At 40.5% G+C, this 14,798-nt stretch overlaps 2 protein-coding genes across 4 annotated transcripts in view; one reads left to right on the top strand and one right to left on the bottom strand.

Annotated features, from left to right (window-relative positions):
- Positions 1-518: 518 nt before the first annotated feature.
- On the bottom strand, positions 519-6,294 carry gpx7 (glutathione peroxidase 7). The gene is made up of 3 exons (XM_063015594.1): positions 6,144-6,294; positions 3,413-3,674; positions 519-1,074 (listed from the first exon to the last, which is right to left on the bottom strand). The coding sequence occupies exons 1-3, from the start codon at positions 6,276-6,278 to the stop codon at positions 911-913; spliced, it is 561 nt and encodes a 186-aa protein (XP_062871664.1). The 5' UTR covers positions 6,279-6,294; the 3' UTR covers positions 519-910.
- A 3,425-nt stretch (positions 6,295-9,719) lies between these two features.
- The window catches only part of tut4 (terminal uridylyl transferase 4), a 32,391-nt gene continuing 27,312 nt past the window's right edge, over positions 9,720-14,798 (top strand). For all 3 annotated transcript variants that reach the window (XM_063014872.1, XM_063014871.1, XM_063014870.1), the window contains exons 1-3: positions 9,720-9,916; positions 13,400-13,882; positions 14,530-14,657. In XM_063014872.1, the coding sequence (XP_062870942.1) occupies positions 13,495-13,882; positions 14,530-14,657 (516 nt within the window). In that variant the 5' untranslated portion in view covers positions 9,720-9,916; positions 13,400-13,494. The remainder of the gene's footprint in view (positions 9,917-13,399; positions 13,883-14,529; positions 14,658-14,798) is intronic.

The raw sequence follows: 14,798 nt of genomic DNA, 5'->3' as shown, positions 1-14,798 counted from the left end.
ATGAGATACCACCGTGTGCTTTTACGTGTGGCATTGCACATGTTGAAATTAGGCTACAGACTCCGATTTGCAGCTTCACTGCTGAGCTGTTGTTGCTCCGGGATGTTTTTATTTCACGGTAATAGCAGAAATTTGACAGACCGAAAGGTGGAAATGAAGGATTCTTTTATATCCTAGTGCAGTGGTCCCTAATCTCCAGGCCATGGACCGGTTGATTACCGGTTTGTGGTGCAAAAAAGATTGACCTTGTGTACTGCTACTGCTTTTCTACAGAGATTAAATGCACAGCATGGCTGATTATATGCACCAGTTAACAACGTGAGTGGTCCGGGACTGCACACGTGTCAGAGGGGGCGAGTGTTAGTGAATGGACATGAGTGGATTGGGAGGACAATCTGGTGGAAATGCATTAAGAAAACAATGAGTCCAACCAACTAATCATTAATTGTGTGTAAGTGCTGACCAAATACTTTTGGCTATGAGGTGGATGACAAATAATCACAATAGATTAAAGTCGACACGTTCAGAGCACCACTTTAATAATACAAAAGTAAGTAAAAACTGACTGTCCAAATAATTAAGACACATTGATCTAGTAGCTACGCTTGCAGGTGGACACTTACTGACTGTACCTCATCTGTTGCTCTGTGCTATGTATTAGCACCCCGTCTACCAGTGCAGGTACATAAAAACAATAATACTCTGGACTGCTATAAAAATCTATATCCTGCCATTACACACATGCTAGAACCTGCTGGAGGCCGAAATGCATCTTCTCCTGTATTTACGATCTCTCTGTGATTATCCAAGTGATTTTCAGTTTCCAATTAAAAAAAATACCAGTGCAGATCCACAGATATGTCGCCGAGGACACGTCCTCCTCAATCATGCGGTTCTTGTCGTTATATCCCTACAGTTCCTCCTTGCGTTTGAGGATGAGCTGTCGCACCATCTCGGTGATCTTCGGCCGGATCTCCTTCACGGAAACTTTAGGACCCCAGGCGCCCACCACTTTACCCTCCACGTCGACCAGATACTTCCAGAAATTCCAGTCCGGTTCCTTCCCGGTAGACTCTGTAAAGAGAATTTGATCAGTCGTTTGTGTAAATGCGTCCGAATAACCTACAGGGTTGTTTTTGGAAGGTGGGAAGGAAGCCACACAGACACAGCATGTTAAACTCACAGCCAGTGACTGAGGCAGCAATGGTTCCAAGTTTGTTCGTTTGTTTGTTTATTTATTAGGATTATAACGTCATGGGCAATTCAGTATCTCCAATTCACCTCAATTGCGTCTTTGCAACAAACAGACACAGACACGGGGAGAACATGCAAACTCCACACAGAAAGAATCCGGACCGCCCCACCTGGGGATCGAACCCAGGACCTTCTTGCTGTGAGCCACTGTGCCCCCCAATGCCGCCACGTGTTGCACCCACACCACCACTACATGTCGCTCAGGTATTTTTTTCTTACTGTATTTTTTACCCCAAAGTTTAAGGGTCTTAAATGGATTTAGATCTACATAAAGCAGTGCTATCGGCCAGCCAGGCATCTACGCAGCCAAGATTGGCTACATCTGAGGATAGATATGATTTGGGACTAGGGGGTAGTGGATGTTGGGCAAAGCCCTGCGATGGATTGGCACCCTGTCCAGTGATTTCCGGTTTTGCACCCAGTGTTTCCTGGCCAGTCGGACCTGCCTTGACCCTCCCCAGGATAAAGCAGTTCATGGGAATGAAAAGATGTGTACAGCCGTGCTGAAGCGTCCCTCCCTGAATTTCTCCCTTGAACCCACTGACTAGTTAAATCTCTAGCTATCCTCCATCACCCCTGCTATAAATAAAACGTTCTGTTCTGGATGCTTCTCTGTCTAGCTGGACGTAATTAAACTGCAGACGCTGAAATTGACTGATCGACCGGTGGACTCATTTACTCACCGTCACACACCTCACGACTTTTATAACCCTCTATGAGTCTGGTCGTTTCTCGGATTTGGACCTCTGTCTGACTGTCTGTATCGGATATGATCATGGATTTGACTGATTGATTAACTGATTGATTACTTTATTGATCCCTAAAAAGAAACTGCAGCAATTCAAACATTCCAAGCACCACACAAACACGTCCACATAGTGCAGTAAAAAAATAAAAAAAATAATTTAATGTATAAGATAAGATATAAAAATATCTATATATATAAAAAAAAAAAAAAAAACAGTGAATGAAAGGTTCAGTTTAAACAGTATAGTGTGCAATTTTGCATTACAAATAGTACCATTGCAAGATTGATTATCCTAGTGTGGGAGAAAAATGTTAATTTACACTAGAAGTATTAATACATAATCAATTACTACTTACAGCGTGTAGATATGGCTATGTAAACAGGGCATGATTGTCATATTCCAAATTTCCAAGAATACTTATTTATTTATTAGGATTTTAACGTTATGTTTTACACTTTGGTTACATTCATGACAGAAACAGTAGTTACTCATTACACAACATTCATCAGTTCAAGTTTAATGTCAAACACAGTCATGGACAATTTTGTATCTCCAATTCATCGACTGCAGGTATTTGGACTGTGGGAGAAAACCGGAGACATGGGAGAACATGCAAACTCCTTACAGAATGGACCCAGACCCCCTTACCTGGGGATCGAACCCAGGACCTTCTTTCTTTAAGGCGACAGTGCTAACCAAAGTGGTGTACGTGATAAGAAGTGCGTCAGATGCATTGTATGACCCCCAAAACCCAGTTCTAGCTGGTTTAGACCAGTTCCTGTGTTCTAGCTAAGAATCTTCCACCATCCTACAAGGAAGCATTCACGATCCTTCTCTGCAGACAAGATTAAAACTTTTCCACCACATTAGTTACTGTAGGTTCTGCACCAGTCTTTTGCACCAGTCCCCTAGGAGGATAGTCGCCTCACAGCAAGAAGGTCCTGGGTTTGATCCCTAGGTGGGGCGGTCTAGGTCCTTTCTGTGCGGAGTTTGCATGTTCTCCCCGTGTCTGTGTGGGTTTCCTCTGGGTGCTCCGGTTTCCTTCCACAGTCCAAAGATGTGCAAGTGAGGTGAATTAGAGATACTAAATTGTCCATGACTGTGTTTGATATTAAACTTGAACTGATGAATCTTGTGTAACGAACATGACTTTAAAATCCTAATAAATAAATGAGTACGTGTGTGTTGCCCTACAATGAACTTACCCTCTACGGTCTGGGGTAAAAAGCCAACAGGAGGTCAGAACTGTCTGGAATTCAGTTCTCCCGATTGAATAAATGAGATTATTTTAATTGGAATTTGGTTCCGAGGTAGCTACAGCCATCCTGAACCTCCACCTCTGCTTAATTTTACTTTCTACAGGTGGTATAGACTTCTACAGCACCCCACCCTGTGTGTGTGATTCTCACCTGTCAGGTATTTGAAGGCATTGTTGGCGCCCGTTCCCACCACGGCGATCTTGCTGAACAGAGGGAACGAGACGCCGTAGACTCGCCGCACGAAGCTGTCGATATCTCTGTCGCTCCCGGGTTCCTGCTGGCCGAACTGGTTACAAGGGAAAGCCAGAACGTTGAAATGGTACGGGCCGAGATCCCGCTGGAGCTGCTGCAGGTCTTTATAATGTTCTTCGGTAAAACCACACTCGCTGGCTACGTTTACCACCAACGATACCTGGTGCACACACAAACACAAACGTGCAGGAATGTAAGCGATCGGAAGTGTACTGTAGAGTGTGTACATAGAGTGTGTACATGGACACACACACCCATCTCTGACATGTTTATGGTCAGGTGTCCACATACTTTTGACTATAGTGTATTTCCACCTTTTGTTTAACTTCAAGTTGTGTTTACGTTACACAACAGCTCCTTTATTTGAACATGACTGTGGTACTTAGTTCACAGAGCCTAACTGGTTTGGCTTTCTGTGGAAACAGGCGAGTACCACTGCTATAAAATACACTACACTTACACTATATGGCCAAAAGTATTTAGCTACCTGACCATTTACATTTTTGGCATTTAGCAGACGCTTTTATCCAAAGCGACTTACAGTACAGTTACATTATAATCCGGTACTTCGCGGATTCGTGTACCGGGATTATACCTGGATTGTTTTCCCTGGAGCATCAAGACACTGTTAAAAATTGGCTGTGTGTTAACTGTGGAAAGGACAGGAGCATGTTTACCACTTCTGTGAATATGTTTGTTTGTTTAACGTCATGTTTTACACTTTGGTTACATTCATGACAGGAGCAGTAGTTACTCATTACACGAGATTCATCAGTTCACAAGTTTAATATTAAACACAGTCATGGACAATTTAGAATCTCCAGTTTATCTCACTTGCACGTCTTCGGACTGTGGGAGGAAACCGGAGCACCCAGAGGAAACCCACGCAGATACGGGGAGAACATGCAAACTCCACACAGAAAGGACCCGGACCGCCCCACCTAGGGATCGAACCCAGGACCTTCTTGCTGTGAGGCGACAGAGCTACTGTGAATAACGCTTCCCTTGAACAGCAGACACCGGGCTGTGGTGGGACCTGAACCAACAACCTTCCACTTCTTAATGAGGAAAAAATAAGTTTTGGAGAGAAAAAAGGATGTGGAATGGCATCATGATGTAGAAAAACGAATGGACACCCATTAAATCTAAACATTGTCTAGAAGGCAGACAGAGTGAAGTGCACCGCAGCAAGGATCCTGAAGACCTGGGTTCAAGCCTTGCCTCCAGTCACCGTCAAAGGTGTTGGTTGAAGATGACCCTTTAAACTGACCCTCGGTACTGATGCTGATCATGTCTTTTCTTTAGAGGAGCATTGGGAACTTGTAACAGCTTGTATGACATTATTTTGTTGCAGTGCGCCACCTAGTGTTTAATATCATGTAATTACACATTGCTCCGTTTATTGAGCAGCGGTTTGACCAACTTTCTATCAGTCTCTTCAAGAACTGAATTATTTGTCTTTCCCTCTAATTTTTCTAATCTTCTCTATTTTCTTTTATTCTTTTTACCACTTTTTGCTGGTCGTTTTGATTGTTTTCTTTCTTTTTCATTTCATTCTCCTAAGGTCTTGAGGTTGAGCTTTATTACTTTGTGTATCATTTTTGTTCTTTTTCTTTCTATTTTTTCTTTCCTTTTTACATTTGTGTTCTTTCTTTCTACATTTTTGTTTGTTTATCATTTACATTTTCAGCATTTAGCAGACGCCTTTATCCAAAGCGAATTACAATTGAGACTGTATACATTGCAAGCAATTGAGGGTTAAGGGCCTTTTACTCCAGGACCCAACAGTGGCAACCTGGCAGATGTGGGGCTTAAACCAGCGACCTTCCAGTTTTCTAGTCCTGTACTTTAACCGCTGACACACATTCAACTGTTTCGTGTTTTTTTTTTTTTCCTGTTCTTATCCTTTGGTTCTATTATACTGTATTCCCTTTGTTCATGCATACAATCTTTTCATTCATTCTTCATTTCTTCATTCCTTGTTAATGGCATATTTCTGCTTTTCCTACTGTGTTTAGACTATAAGATTGGGTTGTTTTGGGTGGTAGTTAATTGTTGTTTTTGTGATTATTGTTTTTACTGCATTCTTAAAAGCTTTTAAAACATTTATGTCATCATTCAGACACTTTTTGCTCCCTGCTGTGTATATTTAGTACAAAACACAGCTATTTTATGTATTATTATTATTAATTTTCTCATATTGGTTCTTACACTCACTACAAGTCTGCTATAATTATGAACCAGATGAGATTTAATGAGTCTGTATTATTCTAAATAGTAGTAATAAATGCAGGATTGAAGTGAATATTAAGGGTATATTTGTGGAGTGTAGTTCATTATGAAAATAAAGAGAATTATAGAGAAATGATGTATAAAATGTGTAACTTGTAAGAACAAGTTCTGCCACGTCGGCAGGAGGAGTGAAGAAAAGCAAAGCAGCAGAAAGTTTGAGTTTTTGTTGTTAGTGTTTTATTCATTCACTGAAAAATGAAGTAAAATGTGAAAGTGTAAATAAAAGCAGCATGCAAGAACAAAACCGCAGATCTGATGCAAACTGAAATGCTTCAGGATTTACATGCACAAACGTTCAATTCTCCATCAAAATCACTTCTACACCCTCCAGACTTACCGAACCCCGATAGTTCTCCAAAGAAACTAACTTTCCTCTGCTGTTCACCACCTTAAACGTGTAGAAATCTTTCTGCTTCGCTTCCACCACATTACACATAAATAATGAGAATAAAATCAGCGCCCGCTGGATCATCTTGTAGCCGGATGGTTTACTCTACAACCGAGAGTCGATTAAGAAAAGAGTCGATTCTCTGAACACTGGTATTCGGAAGGAGGAGTCGGTTCTTAGAATGTAGAGTCGATTCCAAGCAGAAGGATTGATAAAATCGATCGTTTTTATTTGTGTGATTAAAAGATTAAAATAAAACAAATAGAAAACGTTTATTTCTTTCCTTCATTCGTGTTTATTCACTTTGATTTTTTTTTTATATTTTTTTTATTTTTTATTGGTATATTCTGTTTTTTAATAGATTTAATAATTATTCATTCATCTAGTTTTTTCCTTTTTTAATATTTTGTTACTCTTTCATTTCTTCATTGTTTTTTCCTTTGGCACTTTGTGGAGTCGATTTTAAACAGTAAAATTGATGACCTAAATTGTTTTTTTTTTATTCGTGTGATTAAAAGATTAAATAAAAACAAATAGAAAAAACTTTCTTTATTTCCTTTATTCGTGTTTTATCTTTTTATTAGTTAATTTGTTAGTTAATTTCGGTCATTTTAAAAGATGTATTAATTATTTATTCATCTATGTTCTTCATTTTTAAATAATGAGTTTGTTTTTCATTCCACCAGTCTTTTTTCCCTTTAGCATTTTCTTGTCACCTTCGTTTGTGTATTTTTGTTTAAATTTTTACTTTTCTCAATTTTTCAGCTGTTTTTCGTGCTTTTTTTTTGTCATTTCTGTTCGTGCTGTCATTTTCTTTACACAAAATTAATTTACTTTTGTCTTGATTTTTACACTTATTAATGAAATAAACTTAATTTTGTATTGTTGTTTTTATGATTTGTAAATAATGAAGTAATTTTAGGAATCGACTCTTGAAATTGACTCCCAAATCTCAGGTTCTGAGTCGACGCCATAATCTCAGTCTCAGTGCGCATCAGCACCGCGCAAAATATGCGCAGCCAAAACGCTGACCTTACTTCCATGATCTGTTTAGTTTGGAGCTTTAAGAAATCACATCTTAATTTTGCAATTATAAATATATATATATATATATTAGATTATTATAAATTGTTTATGAGTTTAGTTTAGATTCTATTTAATTTGATATTAGATATTATATTAGATTTTTTTTTTTTCGTTTTAAGTCAGTAAACAATATTAGGAATGCTTTGTAAATAAATAAATTAATTAATTAATAAATAAATAAATAAATAAATAAAAATGATCAAACAATAAATCACTATCATCAAGAGCAACATCTGTAATATAAAAAAATAAAATAATTATAAAAAATAAATCTTGTACCAAGATGGTAAGTCATAAACTTAAACAGTTTATAATAATAAACATGAAAAACTATATTATTTCACTGTAAAATCACACATACGAGTAATTCAACCATTAAAAAAGAACCACAGACACCTCTTGCACATTGAAGACTTAAATTAAATTAAAGACTGCAACATAACTTCAAGGAAGCTTTGTATTTTAGCTGCCCAGAATGACTTGGTCACAGTGTAAAATGTTTTACATGTACTGATAAATATGCAGAAAATACTTAAAAAACCTCTTTGTTTACTTTGCAGGTGGAAAATGCAGAGACGCCCTGAATTACTACCTAACTTTATTAGTTTTTTCCCCCATTTTCCATTTACATTAGAATTTATATATTTTTATTTCCATTTTCCATTCCAAAATTGAGGAATTGTTCCTTTTTCATTTTTCGTTCATTCAATTGAATTTGATTGATGATGATAAAACATGTTTTAAAATAAATATGTTTGCATTGATTTTGCCTCCGTTTATGTCAGTATTATCACATGAACTGTTTGAATTAGACCATCATAGCAAATGTTATTGTGTAATTGAGTAATTCAGATATTTTTTTAATTAATAGTAATGTCTGAGGGGGTTGGGGGGTTCAAGACTGTAGTATATTAGAATTGTATTTAGTGATATATAACTGTAAGTTAACAGTTAGAAGGTGGCAGTAAATACTTAATGACTATATAAGATAATGAGGGTAGAATTACTAAGTAAATGCACGTAACGGGTTGGAAGCATGAATGTGTGTGTGTGTGTGTTGAGAATAAATGTGCAGAGTTAAACGGATTCTCTCCCTGCCTGCAATCTCCTTCATCCAATATATCACAGAGACAGAGGGATTAACATTGTCTTGGATTAACATTATCTGTAGTTATGTTAAAAGTATGTTAAAGTAACATTTAAAACATTTAAAAATGTTTTGGGTTTGTTCTTTAACTTGTATTAAATGTCTTGAGAATATTAAGAAAACTGACAAAAAACTGACAAAATAACGTTGAAGGAACGTTCTAATAAAACATTCATACAACCAAAATGGAATGTTAAGGGAACGTTCAGAGGACCTTATCTAAAATGTTCTTAGAACATTCCAAGACGTTTCCAGAACGTTAAATAAGTTTAAAACAGTTTAAAACACTGATTCTCGCCTACAAAGCCAAAAATGGAGCAGCCCCAAGCTACCTTCGCGGTCTAATCAAACCCCGCTCTGTACCACGCAACCTCCGAGCCTCTAGTCTCGCTCGACTTGATCCTCCACCCAGGACTAAAGGAAGACGAGCATCAGCATCAAGGATCTTCTCTGTTCTGGCACCCAAGTGGTGGAACGAACTTCCCCTGTCTGTTTGAACTTCTAAGTCTCTTGCTGTCTTTAAAAAATGATTAAAAACCTTCATCACCTTTTTACTAAACACTTAAGCTGACTTGTACTTACTTACTAACAATTTTTTCCATTTCCAAAAAAATAAAAAAATTAAAAAAACACTTTGGTTCTAACAGGTTTCAGCAGATTTGTGTTCTTCGACTGTTTACTTAAACTAGAGGAATGAAATGTTCACTATGGAAGCACTTCTGTAAGTCGCTCGGGATAGGAGCGTCTGCTGAATTCAGAAAATGTAAAATTATGGTTGCAAATGAGGTTTAGGTAACGTTCTATGAACGTTTTCATAACTTTAAAAAAACGTTCTGAGAACATCAAGAAAACTGGACAAAATAACGTTGAAGGAACGTTCTAATAAAACATTCATACAACCAAAGTGGAACGTTTGGGGAACGTTCTCAGAACGTAATGTTGTTAGCTGGGATTATACTTATTAGTAATAAATAATAGTACGCGCTGTGGTGTTTATGTATTTTTAGGTTTAAGGCTGCGTCTCAAATAAACAACTAGTACACTAAATAGTAGTTCAATGTAGTGCACTACTTGGCGTATTTTAACTCTTTTTAATTTGTCATTCGGTGAATTAATTAGTGGTTTGAAAGACGGAATTATCTGAACAAAACTGCGGTGCGCTCTGATTATATTTGGATGATCGAGTACAGAAGAAGTGTGCACTATGTAGGGATCAGTGTGTGATTCGGGACGCCGCCGGGGAACCGAGCGCTGTACCCACAATGCTGCTGTGCGAGCAGTTAACATGGAGTCGGTCGGTGCTGAGTGTGTTTTGGTTCAGGGCCTGAAATAAGCAAAACAACAACACGGAGAGAAGCAGCGCCGGGAATGTGAGCTGATTACTGGGATGCTTCCAGCTGAATGTTGTTATTTAGACGGGGATGAGATGAAGATGTTGGTTTGGAGCGAGAGTCGCCGCTGCTGAGTGAGAAATAATCACTGAATCTCCGTAAGTCTTATAAACACTTTATTAGCATTAGCATGTTAGCACGGCTTTTTCAGGACAAACCGATTTAAACTCGGTTACACGTCGATTCAGTGTCCGAGAATCAATGTCGTTTTGTTATACGCACTTGTTTTGCTGCTGAAGTCAATATATTCGTGTAATTATTTGTCTAAATGACATTTGCAGAACTTGTTAGCTTCGGTGGCTATACAGTATAGTATTGTGGATTTAGCTTAGCATAGGCATCAACTTCATCCAACATTATCTAATATAGCATTGTAGCTTTTCAGTTTTGTTATTGTGTGTTTTATTTAACTGTACAGAAGTTGCTGTTATTTTATTAGGAACTTCATACCAGCTCTTGATTGGACCTCTCAGAGCAGCGTTAACCCTTTAAGGCTTTTAATCAACAAGATGTTGGAAAGTAAACTCATCTCTTGTGCTTTTGTTTCATGCTGACTTGGCTGCTTTAGGTATTTGGTGCAGGTTTGTCAGCGCCACATTCATGTTGTGAATCTCCAGACCTATCACACACTCCAAACGCGTTCTACTGGATTCAGATCTGGTGACTACGGAGGCTATTGAAGGACACTGAACTTATTGTGTTCATGAAACCCCTTGGAGATGATTGATTGCCTTTATAGGATGTGCCCTGATAAGCCAAAACATTAGAGTCACCTGTTTATTATGCTGTCTAAATAGCTCAAGGTATTTGAAGCTATGCTGTGGTATCTGGTACTAGGACATCACCAGCAGGTACTTAAACTTTAACATAAGCACCTTCTTACAGGGGAAATCGCACCAACCTGCCAATCATGCAAAACCACACTAACAATCACTAACACATATTAACGCACTGCCCAACACTAAACACAGAAAGACAGAAATTCTTTAATGAAAACATCACCAGGGAAAATACTACATTTTCTGTCACACTTAAATCTAAAACTTGATTAAAATGACATACACTTAAGATACGACCTACGTTCCGCCGTATAAATAGCCTAAACATGCTGACCAGGGTGCAACATAGAACACAAAGTGCAAGACAGTACAGTACACAGTGCACAGTGCAGATAGACAACAGTACAATAAATACAAAAAGACATATCTAATCTAAAAAGTAATTAAAGGAGACAAGACTAGAGACAAGTGTCGGTCAGTGCATGGTACTGAGTAAACGGTACGTGAGGTAGAAAAGCATATTCTGATGTGCAGTTAGGGTTTTTTTATAGGTTTTTTTTTATTTACAATGAACAAGCAACTTTACAGAATCCAGGACCAACAGACCAAAAACCCCTGTTGAGCAAGCAAGACTCAGCAGGGACCCCAGTCCTTCTTGGGTGGCCTGGAAGATACTTTAAATAAGTAGGATTTATAGGTGTGTGTGTGTGTGTGTGTGTGTGTGTGTGTGTTCCATTGAAACAAAACAACGTTCCTCCAGGACCAGGACGCAACATAGAACAAAAAGTGCAAGACTGTACAGTACACAGTGCAGATAGACAACAGTACAATAAATACAAGAAGGCCTAAAATAAATACAGAAAGGCATTTCTAAGCTAAAAAGTAGTTGGTCAGTGCATGGTACCGAGTAAACGGTACGTGAGGTAGAAAAGCATATTCTGATGTGCAGTTAGCAGCGTAGGTTTTTTTTTTTTTATAGCAGCAGAGATAAGAATTATACAGTCACAATAGTACAATACAGTAGTTGTGTGTGTGTCAGAGTCCATCATGTATGTATGTCAAGTCAGGTCAAATGTATTTATATAGCACTTTTTACAATGAACATTGTGTCAAAGCAACTTTACAATCCAGAACCCAGAACAAAACCCCTGTTGAGCAAGCAAGACTCAGCAGGGACCCCAGTCCTTCTTGTGTGGCCTAGAGGATACTTTAAATATATAGGATTTAAACAAAGTGTCCATCGTGTGTGTGTCAGAGTCCATCATGTCAGTGTGTCAGTGTGTCAGTGTGTCAGTGTGTCAGTGTGTCAGTGTGTCAGTGTGTCGGAGTCCATCATGTATGTATGTGTGTGTGTCAGTGTGTCGGAGTCCATCATGTATGTATGTGTGTGTGTCAGTGTGTCGGAGTCCATCATGTATGTATGTGTGTGTGTGTGTCGGAGTCCATCATGTATGTATGTGTGTGTGTGTGTCAGAGTCCATCATGTATGTATGTATGTATGTGTGTGTGTATGTATGTGTGTCAGAGTCCATATGTGTGTGTGTGTATGTGTGGGAGTCCATCATGAAGGTAGGTATGTGTGTGTGTGTTGGAGTCCATCATGTTTGTATGTGTGTGTGTGTGTGTGTGTATCAGAGTCCATCGTGTGTGTGTGTGTGTGTGTATCAGAGTCCATCGTGTGTGTGTGTGTGTGTGTGTGTCAATCGTGTGTGTGTGAGTCCATCGTGTGTGTGTGTGAGTCCATCATTTAGGTATGTATGTGTGTGTGTGTCGGAGTCCATTGTGTGTGTGTGTGTGTGTGTATGTATGTATGTGTGTGTGTATGTATGTGTGTGTCAGAGTCCATCGTGTGTGTGTATGTGTGGGAGTCCATCATGAAGGTAGGTATGTGTGTGTGTGTTGGAGTCCATCATGTTTGTATGTGTGTGTGTGTATCAGAGTCCATCGTGTGTGTGTGTGTGTATCAGAGTCCATCGTGTGTGTGTGTGTGTGTGTGTCAAAGTCCATCGTGTGTGTGTGTGTGTCAATCGTGTGTGTGTGAGTCCATCGTGTGTGTGTGTGAGTCCATCATTTAGGTATGTATGTGTGTGTGTGTCGGAGTCCATTGTGTGTGTGTGTGTGTGTGAGTCCATCGTGTGTGTGTGTGTGTGTGTGTGTGTGTGTGTGTGTGTGTGTGTGTGTGTGTGTGTGTGTGTGTGTGTGTGTGAGAGTCCATCATGTGTGTGTGTGTGTGTGTGTGTCTGAGTCCATCATGTATGTATGTATGTGTGTGTGTGGTGGTGTACATTGTGAGGTGGATCATCCTATGGTGCATCACATGATGATGCAGGAAACAGGGTTTGTATGACCAGTCGGCCTTCTTTTATTCCCTCAGTGTCCAGTTCTGATGCTGGGATCCTTGTTTCAGGTGCTTTCAACAGTTCACAGGGTTTAGCGTGGGCACTCTGACCACCCTGTGCAGTCCAATGCCCTGTGTTGGGACACATTCACGTCATCGGCTATTTGAGCCACACTAGGTCTTCTGCTGGTCCGTACCAGATGCCATAGTCTTCATGTCCTCTGGCATCAGTGAGTCTTGGTCACCCAACTGTCTGTGGGGACCCAGCCATTGTTTTTGAGATACGTTTACGAAGTCATCTGGCCTTAATGGTTTGTTTCATATTAAAATCACTCGGGTCTTTATGCTGGTCAGACTACAAGGAAATACCACAGATCAGCTATTGTATTAAACCATGTTTATTATTAAGGATTTGAGGTAATGGTATTAATCACTGGCTTGTCCTTCCATGTCTGTTCCTCTAGGTTTGGACAGGATCACCTGCAGAGCCCGTGGGCCTTTTCTTTTAGCATATTTTTATTTAATCTTTTAGTTGTACACATACAGCCGCGACAGTAACATGGAGGAAACCAAGAGTCCTCTGAAGTCGAGAAAGCCTGCCCGCTCGGGTGGAGGTAGAGCCTCGTCCAGAGCACAGAGGGAGGCTTTTTCTCAGAGGGAAAACACAAAGACTCCCAATCGCAACAAGAACGCAGCATCCAGAGGGAAGAACCAGGAGGAGAACCTGGGCGGGTACGGCGGGGGAAAGATGCCCGGGGGTACCCCGCAGGAGCCGGGTAAAGCAAGAGCCCGCAGGCTGACGGGCAGAACCGGCTCGGGGGAGAGAGGGAAGGGCCAGGAGAGCCAAGCGGGGGGCAGAAACGGTAATCCGAATCCACTCGGCTCTAAGGAGGAGAACGTTGGCCCAAACAAACCGTCCAAACCTACAGCACGGGACAGACACACAGGTGGGTGTAGAACGTTTACATTTACATTTTCGGCATTTACATGAACTACGATTGGCCTGTTGTTCAGATAGGGGCGGGATTAAGCCGGTTGGGGTCACTCTCTCTCAGACTAGTGCGATTACGACCTCTGCTGGCTGGTCGGTGGCGCCTGCACGGAGATGGGGAAGGAGTGCGGTAGAGGGTGTGGCTCTCCGTACACGACGCTGTACTGCACTGCACTCATCAAGTGTAGGCGATAAGACGTTCGATTGCTGTGCACGTGTCGGAGGGGGCGTGGAGCAGCCTCGTCCTCCCCAATCAGGAGCAGGGACCAGCATTAGTGAGAGGATGATTGACGGGCAGAAATCGGATGCACTAAAGTGGGAGGAAAAAGGGGTGTGTATATATATATATATATATATTTCCACCTGGGAATCGAACCCAGGACCTTCTTGCTGTGAGGAGACAGTGCTACCCACTTAGCCAGCGTACCGCCAAACAGAGTGACCCGTCAGATTGGTCAACAAGTCTTCCCTGCACGACAAACAGCTTAACCTGATCGAACTGCATGATTGGAATGTAGAACAGGGTGGTGCAGTTCTCAGATTCAGATCTCGTTTTCGTGGAGGTGTGAACGATCATCTGATGGCCCTCTCTATCTCTTTCAGGTGAGGTGTCTGGGCGACGCCCGGCCGAGGGTGTTCCAGACGAGGGGAACTTGACCTCCGATCAGCAGCTGGGACTCAGACAGGCCGAGGAGAGGCTGCAGAGAGACTACATCCACAGACTGACCAGGGTAAGGTTTCGCAGCACGGTGAAGGAAAATCCTTAGAAGCCGCTAGAACATGGGAGGAGGAGGGGACACTGCTCACAGTTAAGCAGGCTTTACACAGCCCCTTTATCCTCCGAGTGTATTTGCATGTGTGATGTTTGTGCT

This window comes from Trichomycterus rosablanca, chromosome 19 (assembly GCF_030014385.1).
Source record: "Trichomycterus rosablanca isolate fTriRos1 chromosome 19, fTriRos1.hap1, whole genome shotgun sequence".
In the NCBI taxonomy this organism is placed as follows: domain Eukaryota; kingdom Metazoa; phylum Chordata; class Actinopteri; order Siluriformes; family Trichomycteridae; genus Trichomycterus; species Trichomycterus rosablanca.
The sequence above is the reverse complement of the archived record's forward strand: the minus strand, read 5'-3'. Positions and strand labels throughout refer to the sequence as shown.